The 15773-nt window shown below is 44.3% G+C and overlaps 1 protein-coding gene across 1 annotated transcript in view; it reads left to right on the plus strand.

The window, feature by feature from the left end:
• Positions 1–15773, plus strand: part of ank2a (ankyrin 2a, neuronal) — a gene marked incomplete at its 5' end in the record, with an annotated part of 74185 nt that overhangs the window by 24736 nt on the left and 33676 nt on the right. Inside the window, 32 exon segments of the mRNA XM_079158749.1 lie at positions 862–960; positions 1758–1856; positions 1955–2053; positions 2140–2325; positions 2728–2751; positions 3764–3862; positions 4247–4345; positions 5211–5309; positions 5457–5654; positions 5998–6041; positions 6043–6088; positions 6209–6307; positions 6403–6501; positions 6689–6886; positions 6999–7097; positions 7278–7376; positions 7704–7901; positions 8179–8277; positions 8658–8756; positions 8844–8942; positions 9061–9159; positions 9296–9368; positions 10919–11045; positions 11187–11265; positions 11354–11457; positions 11903–11938; positions 12927–13151; positions 13288–13386; positions 13863–14017; positions 14252–14463; positions 14562–14769; positions 15064–15160. Of these exon segments, the coding sequence (XP_079014875.1) occupies positions 862–960; positions 1758–1856; positions 1955–2053; positions 2140–2325; positions 2728–2751; positions 3764–3862; positions 4247–4345; positions 5211–5309; positions 5457–5654; positions 5998–6041; positions 6043–6088; positions 6209–6307; positions 6403–6501; positions 6689–6886; positions 6999–7097; positions 7278–7376; positions 7704–7901; positions 8179–8277; positions 8658–8756; positions 8844–8942; positions 9061–9159; positions 9296–9368; positions 10919–11045; positions 11187–11265; positions 11354–11457; positions 11903–11938; positions 12927–13151; positions 13288–13386; positions 13863–14017; positions 14252–14463; positions 14562–14769; positions 15064–15160 (3695 nt within the window).

Raw genomic sequence — 15773 nt, forward strand, 5'->3', positions numbered from 1 at the left:
TATGCGTTTGTGTAAAAATACATCAGCCGTGCTGCGACTGCCTGTCACTGTGAAACGTTTCCACTCTCCTCCTCTTGTGCCGCTCCCAGCGTGTAGCTCTGGGTAATGGATCAGAGGCCTTTGATGTGTAATGTTCGCAGTAAACCTGCCTTGAGGAAAAAAAACATCAGCCATATTTTCTGTAACTGATGCAGTACTTCTCTGGGTGACAGTGGCTCAGTGGGAGGGCGGGTCCACGTCAATATGTCTTTGCAAGACGCCTATCCCCCCAAATTGCTCCCGTAGGCTGTGCCGTATGGGTGTGAATGTCAGATAGTCCTGCACCTCGCAATGTAGCCCCTGCCATCAGTGGTGTGAATGGGTGAATGATGTCATGTAGTGTTAAAGCGCTTTGAGTGGTCGGAAGACGGGAAAAGAGCTGCACAAGTCCATTTACCATTCTGGTGTTTAAGTGGCTGGATGTTTATCTCCCAAAGCATTTTAGAAAAAAGCATCATTTTTCCTTTTCTTTTGTATTTTTGCAAATCATCCCACTGTAAGAATTTCTTTTATCAATTTGTCATTTGTATTGTTTTTAAGTGCATATTTCACACAATAATTTTTTTTGGGGGATCCTTATGTTCCCATCATATATAACATTGTTCCAATGTGATTTTCACAACTACACATTAATAACCTCTGCAGAATACAGTGTAATTCTACACCTCATAACAGAATGAAGTATCAAGACTTCTGCAACACACGTATAGTGTGCATACATGTAACGTAATTGCACCACTTCCGTCACGCAATAATCACTTCGCCCTGTTTGTTTCCTCGAAGCCTTACGTTGGTGTTTCCTCTTTTTGTTTTCCTCTCCAGAACGGTCTGAACGCGCTGCATCTGGCAGCGAAGGAGGGACACAAGGATTTAGTGGAGGAGCTGTTGGAGAGAGGAGCGCCCGTCAACTCTCCCACCAAGGTTCATGTCAATGTCACGTTAATTACTATCGACTTTACAGATGCTAACAGATCACAGTTTGATCTTTAGCCACACATGGGGCAAGATGTGGGAGGGGGGAGGGAAGAAAGGAGGGCGGGATGATAGTGATAGCTGGGTGACAGATGGAGGAAGAGGGAGATGACGGGAAATAGTGCACGTGAGTGTCAGTAATATATGGTGGTGTCAGTTCTACGTAAATCACTGCTTCTCTCTTGAACTGTGAAACTTGATTCGCAAGGATGGTGGTGGACCTGAGGGTGATTTAAGAGGCTTAAAGTTACGTTAAAAGAGATCCAACTTTTATACACTCACAATAAACTTGTCCAACATGAATTCTGGATTCTTTCATTGGAGTCGCGAATTGTTTCCTCTTTTAATTTACGTCGACATTGCGACAGCATCAGTTTAGTCAAGTCACAGTGCGTCCTGATTAGATGTTCTGTCTTCACTGGAAAGGAGACGGAGGGATGAGAGCCAGTGCGAGGGTTGGCAAGCTGTCCGTTATGTGACTCTGTGGATGTCTAATGTGTCAGGCTTAACAACTAGCAACAGTAAACAGCCGCCAAAGAGTCTGACACCCTGCTGCCCATGTCCTTGGGTTGACATGAATTTGGCCTTTGGTATTAATTAAAGTTAGTCTTGAAAAAAAAAAAGCGGATGCAAGATATAAACACATGTCTTGTGTCGTAGCAATTTGCATAATTCTACCCACACAGGGTGCACACTCGCCTGGTGGCATTAACCCTGTCTTTTTTGTCTTTTTTTTATCTCTGCAGAAAGGAAACACTGCCCTCCATATTGCCTCATTGGCTGGACAAAAAGAAGTAGTCCGGCTATTGGTGAAGAGAGGAGCAGACGTCAACTTTCAGTCACAGGTGAGAAGCTTTGCAATCATCCAAAGCTGTCAGATGATGCATTAGAGATGTGCAGAACACCTACCCAGAGCATATGTGCATTACATTTGCCTCCACAGAATGGCTTCACTCCGCTCTACATGGCAGCCCAGGAGAACCACTTGGAGGTGGTGCGATACATGTTGGAAAATGATGGGAACCAAAGCATTGCAACAGAGGTACGAATATCCCTGTTTTCCTTTTGCTTTTCTCTAAATTGATTGCGTTAATCTTTCCTCGGTTGTTTCTTCTCCACCTCCTCCAGGACGGCTTCACTCCGCTGGCCATCGCTCTCCAGCAGGGCCACAACTCGGTGGTCTCCCTGCTGCTGGAGCACGACACCAAGGGCAAGGTGCGCCTCCCGGCCCTGCACATCGCCGCCCGCAAAGACGACACCAAGTCGGCCGCGCTGCTGCTCCAGAACGACCACAACGCCGACGTCCAGTCTAAGGTGAGGGAGGGGGGGGCGGAGTTGACGGAGGGAGGAGAAGTAGTGGAGGCGGAGGGGAGAATAGGAACAGTAAGCAGGGGAGAATGCAATTACAAAATGCGAGAGGGAAACAGGAAGTGTGTGGTAATGCATCTGACTGAATGGATGATTTTTCATGTTGACAGTTTTATTTATTTGAATGGATTACTTGCCTGCCGTTTAGGAATATGATCATATTAATGGGCAGAGCCTCTCTCAGAGGGCTTTGTTGTTTGCCTCCACGTCTTTTTCTTTTCTGTGTGTGTGACCTTATGAACTCACCCTGTGTGTTTATGTGATTCTTGTGTGATAAGTCCCTTTCCCTAACAATCCTACATCCTATTCCCCCCCCCCCCCTCCTCTCTCTCTATGCATCCCAACCAGATGATGGTCAATAGAACCACGGAGGTATATAGACTCGATCACCTTCATCTTTCCCTCGTTTAGCGAGGACTTAAGGCGTCCTGCATGTCAGAATTATGTACCATTTAATATAAATGCATGCAGCTGACCACACACTCCCGCATGGCTGACAGCAAAATGCATTGTGTTGTGTCAACAGATCTCCAGAGAATGAAGTTTATTGCATTTTTAATTATGTATTTATTTTATATTTTAATCAATGAATCTCTATTTTAAAATGTATTAGCCGTACAGATTTCAATACTTGAATCACATTCCAATCACATTTTTCATTCACCGCTTTTTCTGTGCATAACCTGCAGCATGTGTACTTGATAGCACATTGAAAGCATTGTATTTCCTCTCTGAAACACGTTGTTGATCTTTAAGTTAACTCTGTTTCTTAATTAAATTGCACCATGTCTATCAGAACGGGAAGGTAAGGAGTGAACCCACTTAACTGTGTACTGTAGATACCTATTTATATATATGGCTCATATATAAATGTCCATTTGTCCGTCCAAGCAGATACACATAGCGTGTTGTTGCTTTGTGTTATTTCACTTTTTTGTGAAGTGCTTTGATTTTTTTTTTCACCACTTGTTTTGTGGTTTTTCTTAGCGAGCGTGGCAGAATTGCATGGTTTTTGCATGCATTATGTATTGCCTATGTGCTATTTTCGGGGTATGCTAATTTTTGTAATGCTCCTTCCAACACCAATGTGTGTAGTTTTCTTTTTTCATCACGCCGCCTCATCGTTATACTGCAGCAGTAGAGTCAGGGTTCTTTCTGGTAACCGCCACAGATGAATCCGATCTTTCTTTCTTGCGTTCATTTATTCTTTCTGTCTTTCATCTCATTCCATCTGACTTTGCTCTTCTTTTGCAACTCTTACTTTTTTTCCTCACCTGCTGTTTCAACCAATGTTGCATTTTCTTCCTGTTTTTGTCCTATTTTTCCTTTTCCTTTCCCTCTCACTCTCTCCTTCCCTTCCTCTCTCTTTGTCCGTCTCAAACAGAGCGGGTTCACCCCTCTGCACATCGCGGCTCACTATGGCAACGTGAATGTCTCCACCCTGTTGCTGAACAGAGGAGCCGCTGTGGACTTCACAGCCAGGGTATCGCCCATTTTAACAAATCAAGACGTTTTCCGTACCGCTGTCTATTAAAACGTGACGTTTGTGTTTCCACTTGAAGGCTTGCAAAGCCTTTTTAATCTTCGCCTTCATTAACAGCTCCTACCCAGCCTGTCAAAGGTTGCATTCTTGAGATCGGTCCATGAAGTCTTTAGATGCAGTTGTGTAGTTGGTGATGTAACTGTCTACCATTGATCTCTAAAAGATTAAAACCATGCAAACAATTTTTAAGACGGATTGTAGGACTTTCTCTGTGATGCGGGATTGGGATGGGATTTAAATATATTTGCTGTTAAGATGATGAATATTTGTGGTATGGTTTTGTTCTCGTAACTTCCTTGTTTTTTTTCGTGCCTGCCCTGTCAGAATGGGATAACGCCTCTCCATGTGGCCTCCAAGAGAGGCAACACCAACATGGTGGCCCTGCTGTTGGACCGAGGGGGTCAGATAGATGCTAAAACCAGGGTGAGACTCTTGTTTAACGTCTGGACATTAGCTCTTACTAAATAGTTATAATTCTGTAGCCTACCCTTAATGACTGCTTAAAGGGACCGTTCACCCGAAATCAAAAATACATATTTCAATTCAATTCAATTCAATTCAATTTATTTTTGTATAGCCCAAAATCACAAATGACTAATTTGCCTCAGAGGGCTTTACAATCTGTACACATACGACATCCTCTGTCCCGGGACCCTCACTTCGGAAAAGGAAAAACTCCCCCAAAAAACCCTTTAATGGGGAGAAAAGAGGAAGAGACCTTAGGGAGAGCAACAGAGGAGGGATCCCTCTCCCAGGATGGACAGAAGTGCAATGAACAGCATAACAGAGTTACAACACATTCCTTTACATTATATTTCCCTCTTACCTGTAGTGCTATTTATCAATCTAGATTGTTTAGGTGTGAGTTGCCTAGTTTTGGAGATGTCGGCCGTAGAGATGTCTGCCTTCTCTTGAATATATTAGGACCATATGGCTCAGCTGTGGTTGATAAAATAATTCCTACTTGAAACTTCTCACATCAACGTCCTTGGATTTTCTTGATTAACCAGGTCATGATTTCAAATGTATTTTTGGCCCTTTGAGCATCTCAAGCTGACTGCCATATAGTCCCATTATATTGAAGAGAAGGCAGACACCTGATGTCTCTAAAACTAGGCCACTCACACCAAAACAATCTATAAATAGATCGACCGGTAGGAACGTAAATATGTAGTTTTGATTTTGGGGTGAACTGTCCCTTTAATAGAATCTACCAACCATTTGTCAATTGCCTTTTATTTGTTGTCATTTTCACACTTTGTGTATATTGTGTGTGATTGTCCCGCAGGACGGGCTGACCCCCCTGCACTGTGCAGCCAGAAGTGGACATGACCCAGCAGTGGAGATTCTGCTGGAGAGAGGAGCTCCCATCTTAGCCAGAACCAAGGTAGCGTATGTGTAATTTCAGCTCCAGCACGCAGTTGTGCCGCAACTAAAAACCTCAGGCTTTCAGTAGTATTTCACTTGAAAAGCGTTTGTGTTTTCTCCCCCTTTTGCTTCTCATCGAGCGTCGTCACTTTCCCCCCTCACACAGAACGGACTGTCGCCGCTGCACATGTCGGCCCAGGGAGACCACGTGGAGTGTATGAAGCTCCTGCTGCAGCACAAGGCGCCGGTAGATGACGTCACGCTGGACTACCTCACGGCGCTGCACGTCGCAGCTCACTGCGGCCACTACAGAGTCACAAAGCTTCTGCTGGACAAGAAGGCCAATCCTAATATCAGAGCTCTGGTAGGGGTTCACAAATATTACACATGCAGGTAGATGGTACAGGGTTAGGGAAATGATTCCTATAATACCAATTAAAATGAATTCAAACAACGGAAAATGGCACAATTCTCCATGAGACCATTACCCAACAGTGGAAGCAAAGTCATACGGTCATACTGTAAATTTAGTGATCATTTACCAGGATACGTTTCATTCATTCTTCATTACTTACTATGTAAATGCTCCTGACAAGTGCCAAATCACCTGTAAGAATCAGATAAAGGGGCAATAAATAAATCAAACTACATTTCCTCCTCCGTGGATGTTGTATTTATCAGCTTCTCTTCCGCTCTCTCTCTGCCAGAATGGTTTCACTCCTCTCCATATCGCTTGCAAGAAGAACAGGGTGGGAACTGTTGGTCAAATATGGAGCCTCCATTCAGGCCATTACTGAGGTGAGACACTCTGCGGGCCGCGGCTCAGACCAGCACCTGTAAATATGGATCACTTTAACCGTATGGAACTTTGCCTTTTATGCTCATCTTTCTGTCTTGTCTCTCGCTCGGTCTTTCTAGTCTGGCCTGACGCCCATCCATGTAGCTGCCTTCATGGGCCACCTCAACATCGTTTTACTTCTGCTGCAGAATGGAGCATCTCCTGACGTCCGTAACATTGTGAGTACTGACAAATAGTTTGTTCGGCGCTCTGTAGTCAGTAGTCAGAAACCATCGTATGGCATGCTCATCAACATCCTGTCTTTGCATACCAGCGGGGTGAGACAGCTCTCCACATGGCAGCACGAGCGGGTCAGATGGAAGTGGTTCGCTGTTTGCTGAGGAACGGAGCGTTGGTGGATGCCATAGCCAGGGTGAGTCAGCGTGTGGCATCATCAGAGTTAATCACTCTTTCCTTCTGTTTATCGCAGACGAGCAATATTTCATATGACTCATACTCGCGGGGTCACGTCGCCTGCCTCGGCTCCGGCTGCTGTCTTTTCCTAATACAACTGCCTCGACCCGTCCCTCTCTCTCTGCCGTCTCATCCCTCAACCACAGGAGGACCAGACCCCCCTCCACATATCGTCCCGTCTGGGGAAAACCGATATTGTCCAGCTGCTGCTGCAGCACATGGCTCACCCGGACGCCGCCACCACCAACGGCTACACTCCCCTCCACATCTCCGCCAGGGAGGGCCAGGTCGAGACCGCTGCCGTGCTGCTGGAGGCCGGAGCCTCACACTCGCTGGCCACGAAGGTCAACACAAAAAAATATATATATTACACAGACTCACAAATATCCAGTTCAACATGAAACAGTTTGGACATGCAGGTTTGAAACAAAGCTCTTCCCCCTTGTCCCTCCACAGAAAGGATTCACTCCATTACATGTAGCAGCTAAGTATGGAAACCTCGATGTAGCAAAACTTCTCCTTCAACGCAAAGCTCTCCCCGATGATGCCGGCAAGGTGAATCTGGATTATTTCTACACATTGTTTAGATAGAGACAAAGTGTGAGCTTATTTCAGGGCTGTTGTGTCTCTGAAATAGACTCATTATAGAGTAGAATAAAACTGTTGTCAGCAGGACAAAACTCAACAAAATCATCAAGGTTTCAATCATTTAATCAAAGCACCTACCTCTTACAGAATGGCCTGACTCCGCTACATGTGGCAGCTCATTATGACAACCAGGAAGTAGCTCTGCTGCTGCTGGATAAAGGGGCGTCGCCTTATGCCACTGCAAAGGTTAGGACGTCAGACACTCTCACAATGTGTGCTGCATGCTGCCGTAGCAGTTATTTTGTGACCAAGCACTGCATTTTATTTTGAGTTTGAACCCTTTTCTCCAGCTTACCTCAAGATCTTGTCGAGGATTTTGCATTGTAGTTGTGATACTAAGAGGTTCAGAAGTCCTTCCATTTTTAAGAGCTGATACCAAAACCTCAGACATTCTTGATGTTTTAGATTTTAGCTGCACCTGTTGTTTTAAGCCACGGTTCATCGGGTGATTTTTGAACCCATATGGAGTGATGTTGTTACAGCACCTAACTGTTCACCCTCCTACCTCTCCAGAACGGCTACACTCCTCTCCACATTGCCGCCAAAAAGAACCAGACGAACATCGCGTTGGCGCTGCTGCAGTACGGAGCGGAGACCAACGTTCTGACCAAGCAGGGAGTCAGCCCTCTGCACCTGGCGGCCCAGGAAGGACACGCTGAGATGGCCAGCCTGCTGCTGGGCAAAGGAGCTCACGCCAACACAGCCACCAAGGTTGCACACAAACACACACACACACACACACACACACACGTCTTCATACTTCTGTCAGCCACTTGTTTTGGACACAACCCCATCAGTTCTCCCATGTTCACAGGACATAAGCAGAGAAACGCATGTTATGAAACTTGCAATCACTTGCAACAGGGATTGAGTTACAGGTTTTTCTGTCGTGGCCCAATAACTGCATGTATGATTTACAAATCAAGTGATTCACCCAAGTAGTTAGACGCAAAGACAGTAAGGTAACTCTGTGCTTTGCATGTTACAGACCGGACTGACGCCTTTGCATCTGGCAGCCCAAGAGGACAGAGTGAGTGCAGCAGAAGTGCTGGCCAAACATGATGCCAACTTGGATCATCAAACTAAGGTACAAACACACATACACTAATTACTAATGATGTGATTTTTCTTTTTTAAACGTGTCCTAGAATATCATTGTGTTATACACGCTGGCTATTTAATGGGAATCCCCCAGGTGTGTTATGTAGCTTAATTTGTATGCATTTAGTGAAGGTTGTTGTTACAGTAAATGTAAGGAATCTCAACACAAATTCAGCATATCTGCCACCTGCTGGCTTTAGGAAAGCATGACAACATCTACATCATTAGGAGTTCTACGCTTTTATGTCCGTTTGTTGCTCTATATACACAGCTACTCCACAAACAAGTCAAACAAAGCAGGTACATTTGAGAAGAACTATTATTTTAACCTTTTTTATGTCCACATCCTCTGTACTACTTCTTCAGCTCGGATATACCCCTCTGATAGTGGCCTGTCACTATGGAAACGCCAAGATGGTGAACTTCCTGTTACAGCAAGGTGCCAGTGTCAACGCCAAAACTAAGGTAGTATTTAAATGGCAAACTCGAAGTCTCGGGAAACGCTGATCATTTTATAATCTGTGTTCAGTGATACGAGCTTTGGTTCTTTAGAATGGATACACACCCCTTCACCAAGCAGCACAACAAGGGAATACACACATCATCAATATGTTGCTACAACATGGCGCCAAGCCCAATGCTACTACAGTGGTAAGAAAAAAAGCATGTAATTACTCTCTTCACTTTAAAAGACAATAAGCCAAAAAAAAAAAAGAGGGATCTCTCTTTTATGTCACATGAAAACTATCTCTCTCTGTCTTTTTGTTAGAATGGAAACACTGCTCTGTCTATTGCCAGACGTCTGGGTTACATCTCTGTAGTGGACACACTGAAAGTCGTCACTGAGGAGGTCATCACTACCACAACGGTAAGCTTGTGGTACCTTTTAGACTCCAGATGTGGAACCAGTAGGTTTTGTCCGAAACTTCCCAGAACAACGAATGAACCTTTCTCTATTTTGGGTTGTCTCTTTCCCCCCCGACTGTGTCTGGTAATCACGCCAGACGGTCACAGAGAAACACAAGCTCAATGTTCCTGAGACCATGACTGAGATCCTTGATGTGTCTGATGAAGAAGGTGAGTTACTTGATACTGAAAAAGAAAAAAAGAAAAAGAACGTCCTGTTTACAGACAAAGGGACTGGCAACGTTTTCTAGGCTACCCCTATCATCAGATATTACAACTCAAAGCTGACCTTGGATAAAACACGCAAGCTCTCGTTCCCTTTGTTCAGTAGTCACGAATAGCTGTGTATTGTGGGTGATGTAGTTTTGCAGCCGTGGGTCTAAAAGCTGTATGTTTCATAGCTGTGAGGCTGGAAGACGAGCCGTTATCTGAGATGTCTGTGGAGCTGGAAGGTATAGCAAAATGTCTTCCCTGCTCCGTCAGCCTGGTGTGGAGTTTATTTCTGTTATTGTAACCAATTGGTGTGATCATATTGGTATAGTGTAGAGTAATGCATTAGCTTTTTGCTGAAACCATGAATTTTGAGAATTTTGTCTCCAGCCTTTTACTCAAAATCCATGATCCCTTCAAGAGAGTCTATGCACTTAATATGTCTGAGTTTTGTTGTTGTGCAGTTTATATATAGTATATATGATTTTAAATAAGCAGAACGTCCTTGATCTATCTTTGTTGATTGTGTTTGAATGCAATGGTGGAAACTAACTGCAAGACACATGTGGGGCTGTGGATGTGAACATGACAGTTGTGATAATTATGGATTATTGAGGAATGCACTGGTTTAGTAATGCTGACCTATGCAATATGCAATGTCCACACGGCTGTTAAATCTTCAGAACCTTTCACAAAAGTGATTTGCGAGCTCAGAAGCAAAAAATGTGAAGCCAATGGAAGTGCCTTAAACTGCTTTTTTTCTAATGGCCGCCAGGGGGCGACTCCTCTGATTGTATAGAAGTCTATGAGAAAATGACTCTACTTCTCTCTTGATTTATTCCCTCAGTAAACATTGTAAACATGAGTTTATGGTCTCAATTTCTAGTTTCAAGTATTTTTCAATACAGCATGATGTTCATTTAGTAAGTCATGGTTATGGTTAATTATGGATTTAGAGTCAAATAAAGCAGGGTAAGTTTAGGGCGCGGCTACCTTGTGATTGACAGGTCGCTACCACGGCGTTGTCCAGTCCAGGAGTTGTCCATGTTTTTGTCTTACAACATTAAGCCTTTCACTGCGGGTTTTCAGTTCATGAAAGTTAATTGTCAACGTTTTGGTTATTTAGCTTTTGGTTGTATTTACCTCCACCGTTTCGACACTTCGGGTTGCAAAAAGTGAAAGTGGCGACGGACAAAATGCTGAACTTGAGGCCGTACTCAAACCAATGGGGTTGTGTTGACTAACAAATTGCAGATGCATTTGTGAGTCCTACTACAGGACTCTAATGCTTGTCTTTTCAGTATGGTTTATTCTGAGGAGTGAAACGTGCCAAAATAAGCAAGGATAAAATAATTTCACCTTTTAGTATGTTGCAAATTTGGTGAAAATGGCCCCGAAGTTCTCACATGATTCAATGAGCTGAGACTGAAAATAAAAGAGCCAAAACTCCCTGGTCAGGTGGACTCTTTGAAGTTTTTTTTTTATCTATGCTTCTCGTCTTTGTTTCCCAGGTGAGGACACTATGACAGGTGATGGAGGGGAGTACCTGAGAGCGGAGGATCTCAGAGAGCTGGGAGATGACTCTCTGCCGGGACACTACCTGGACAGCTTCAGCTACATGAGCCACAACCTGGACAGGTCTCGAACAACACAAACATACTCACACTTAAAATAAAAAGAAAACTAATAAATGACAGCATGTAGAGCAGGTGCCGACCTTCCGGGATGCACATGAATAAAAAGACAAATACATACGAATCCAACCTGCTTTTCCAACAGGCCGCAGCACACTCCCATTCACCAAAGTTTCTGTCAGAGAGACGGAGTTCTCATCGAAGACATGCTCACAAGCCACCAGGTGAGGACAAAGCAATCAAAAAGTGTACGGTTTACTTTGGAATATTTGGGCTTTTGTGAACCAAACTGGCCTGCTTGTCGCTCTGTAGGTGTCAGCGCTGTCTAAAGAACACGATAAGGACTCGTTCCGGCTGAGCTGGGGTGCTGAGCACCTTGATAATGTGGTGCTGTCCTCCGGGCTGCTACACTCTGGGTATACACATTCACACACACATACACACACACACACACACACACACACACACACACACACACACACACACACACACACATTCACACGGTTTCTTAGTGCATAAGTGACATGAAAGATGTTCATTTATTCTTGAATTAGAGACTCCATCTGTCACATGCTTTTGTTCACTATCTGGAGTATATGAGTCACCTCTAAATCATTATTTTTCACTCCTTCACGTCTGTGTTTTCTACACTCTTATCTTTTTTTAAATCTTTGCTGCTGTGTCTTTTTCTGTCTCTGGTCTGGTTTCTCTCACTTTTACTTATTCTTTATTCTCTTTTTCTCCTTTTGTTTGTTCTGTTGCCTTTTTGTGCACTTTCTTGTCTTGGCTGTGTCTGTGATTGTGTGTGTGTGTGTGTGTGTGTGTGTGTGTGTGTATTTGGTTGTTGTATTCTGCTTCTAGCCGTTCCTCTCCGTGCCTAGACCATGACAACAGCAGGTGATCCTCTTTATTCTTTATTTTGGCTCCTCTCTCTTTCTTCTCTCCTCGGTGGCCGTACTTTTTTTTTCTCATTCACTGTTAAATGATCTTCTCATTCCCATCCTAGCTGTCTGCATGACATCATAATGCACGACTTTACATTTCCAGAGTTCAGGTTTTGTTGACTAGAGATCTTCTAACCAAGTTGTTTGTATGCTTGATGCAGATCTGACTCCTTTTAATCTTGCGCATCTGCTGATACAGAGACCTAATATACTATTCATATTTTTCTACCTTATATAACAGCACTGTATGTTGAGATGTTGTTCGTAGCACAGCGGGGCGTTGATGACAGCTGGATCTTAATGTGATAGTCCTTAAAGAATAAGGCTGGTATTACTCTTTGTTTTTCAAACAAATCCCATGAAAGGGTTCGAAATCAGTAAAGACTTCTGAGTTTCCTGCCCTGTCTGTAGCACAAAACTAGCCTATTTCTCCCTCCTGAAGACTTTAAAAACTGTTCACAAATGTATAGTTCCGTTTTTAAAATGTTCTAAAACAGCGAATGTTACTCAAGCAGGAGTAAAGCACTGATCTCGCAATTCGACTCTAGACATCTTTGAGTTAACGTACGTCAGCACTTGCTTGCCTGAAGATGCTTAATATTTGATACATATTTGCTCCTTAAAACACAAGATTATCCAGAAATAATCTTGTTCAATGCCCTCCTCTTTGCTTGCCTGGCTTGCAAATCAAATGCAAATGAAACTAGAAAGACAACGGGCTGGAATGAAATGTAATCTGCTGCGATATGCTTGTTGTTATATCGGAATTGAATGGTGTCATGAAGATAGTTCCTTCTTAATGTAATGGCATTTGCTTTGTCTGCATGGAGGCTCCTGATCAACAGATTTAAAATCTGTGCCAGAAGTGTTGCATTTATTAACCACCGATCTTAAAAAGAAAAACAATTATTGGATTTCTTGCCGGACCCTTTTTTTCTCAGCTTCCTGGTCAGCTTCATGGTAGATGCCAGGGGCGGGGCCATGCGTGGTTGCCGTCACAACGGTCTGCGAATCATTGTGCCGCCAAGAAAGTGTTCTGCACCCACGCGGGTGACATGCAGGCTGGTGAAGAGACACCGTCTGGCCTCCATGCCACCTATGGTGGAGGGTGAGGGGCTGGCTGGTCGCATCATCGAAGTGGGACCCACTGGAGCCCAGTTCCTGGGGTAAGTGTGTGTTTGAGTGTCTTTACTACATCACACGTGTGTGTGTGTGTGTTTTCTTGTGTAAGTGTGTTTACACTGTTGTGTGGTGTGTTCATATTTTCTTCTTCATTCCCCCTCTGTGCTGCACATGGATCAGTAAGCTCCACCTTCCCACAGCTCCGCCCCCTCTAAATGAGGGCGAGAGCCTGGTCAGTCGCATCCTGCAGCTGGGTCCTCCAGGAACCAAGTTCCTCGGGTAGGACCATGGTTGGGGAACACCCTACCATCCCGGAAGTGGTTACATACTCACCCATATTTTTCCACCGTGTCCACCCGAGATTTTTTTTATTATTTACTATAAAAGTGCTAGCCTTTGTCTGAAATCCCCCGACCCGTTGCCTTGTGTTGTTGCGTTATCCCCATGATTTTCCTCCATAGTACCAATCCCCACACTAGTTGGATTCTGCTCCTGATGTAGAATTGATTTTCTCCTTGTGTTTGAATATTTTTCAAATATCTTTTTCATGAATATGTTTGTTTTTACTAGGCATGAAATGCACCTGGTGTTTTCAAACTCAAATTTAAATCCTGTGTTCTTTTTTGTTTAGTTTTTTTCTTTTCTTGCATAAATCAACCCAGACATCATATTCTCTCTCCGATAAAGCCACCAGATACTTTTGAAGTCCAATTTGTGTTTCCAATTTTGTGACTTTACCTTGTCACCATTTGTAGGCCCGTGATTGTAGAGATCCCCCATTTTGCAGCCCTGCGGGGAACAGAGAGAGAGCTGGTGATCTTGAGGAGCGAGACGGGGGAGAGCTGGAGGGAACACCACTGTGACTTCACCGAAGAGGAACTGAACCAGATACTTAACGGCATGGATGAAAGTACGGGATCTTATGTAGACGGGGATGCTAATCAAGGGTTGTTGATAGGGTTTGATATTTTACATCACGGCATTTTTTGATGCAAACAATGCATGAAAACACAGAAGAAGCCACAATACGATAACATTAAGCCATGAGGAACTAATGAATGAAGGAAAAACTGCAACACCTTCACACTTGAAACTGCATTCACCAAACTCCACACAATTCATTCAATATTTCTCCTCTTCACAGAACTTGATTCTCCTGAGGAGCTTGAAAAGAAAAGAATATGCCGCATCATCACCCGAGACTTCCCGCAGTATTTTGCGGTGGTGTCACGGATAAAGCAGGACAGTCATTTGATTGGACCAGAGGGCGGGGTCCTCAGTAGCACTCTCGTGCCCCAGGTCCAGGCTGTCTTCCCCGAGGGAGCCCTCACCAAGAAGATCAGAGTTGGGTTACAGGTGCGTACAGTGCATATTTCTTAGCCAGACACGAGTCAAATGTTCAAAGTTACGGCAACCGATAAAGTTATGTTGATGCGCATTACACGTTGTCCCAGGCTCAGCCCATTGATATCGAGGTGGTGAGAAAGATTCTGGGTAACAAAGCCACATTCAGCTCAATTGTCACATTGGAGCCAAGAAGGAGGAAGTTCCACAAGCCGATCACAATGACAATCCCCATTCCCAAGAGCTCCAACAGTGACGAGTCAAGTGGAGTGTACAGTGGGGAGACCCCCACCTTACGTTTGCTTTGTAGCATTACAGGTAAGAATCGGGAATAATCCATCAGCAAAATCAGCAAACAATAAAATGAATAAAAGCATTTTCAGCTATCACTAGTTTGTGGTAATGTAGGACAGTCAAAATAAATACTCAAAATGTTACCTCTGTATTCTAATGTTTTCCAATGCAATGTAAAATGACTTTGTCATTTGGGCCTTTTCCGTCAATGCATTATTGGATCCAGAAATCCTGTCATCATTTTTGTTTTCTATAAAAACAAAAAAAAAGTGAACAAATGTGACAGGCTGGGGAACAAATCATGGGTCTGTGTTTCAGGTGGAACGACTCCCGCCCAATGGGAGGACATAACCGGCTCCACGCCTCTCACCTTTGTTAACCAATGTGTGTCCTTCACCACAAACGTGTCGGCGAGGTAAATTATCCCTCTAAAGCAGGGGTCCCCAAACTTTTTCCTGTGAGGGCCACATCACTGAACATATCGTTTGACCTAGGGCCGCACGATTATGGGGGGGGGGGGGGAGTGCTACGTGCGTGCTACTCGCAGGTGAGCGACTGTTGCATCGTGCGCGCGGATCGGGGCGGAACACCGCCGTGCGCGATACAGAGAGCAGGGGAATTGAAAACGCGCGACCATGTAGTGACAGACATGACATGCCGGCGTGTAAATAAATTAAGCACAAGTACTCGTCCTTCAAGCTCTCGTCTCTCTGCTCTTCTACTTCTTCTACTCTTCTACTTCTACAGGGTGCGCGCATGACAGCTCTCATCTCGTTCGCCCCCTGGTGGTTGGCTGATTCAGGAACCGTTTGATTTGATATGTAGCAGAGCACGTATTTTAAACGTCAATATCGCAGACGATCATGCTCATTTAATCGTGGCAGCCAAAATCGTGATCGCAATTAAAATTCGATTAATTGTGCAGACTGAAAAAAAATCATAATGCGTCTCTGGTATTGTTCAGGGGGCCGGACCAAATGTGGAGGTGGGCCGTATCTGGCCCGCGGGCCGTAGTTTGGGGACCACTG

Source organism: Pholis gunnellus (assembly GCF_910591455.1).
Source record: "Pholis gunnellus genome assembly, chromosome: 5".
NCBI lineage: Eukaryota > Metazoa > Chordata > Actinopteri > Perciformes > Pholidae > Pholis > Pholis gunnellus.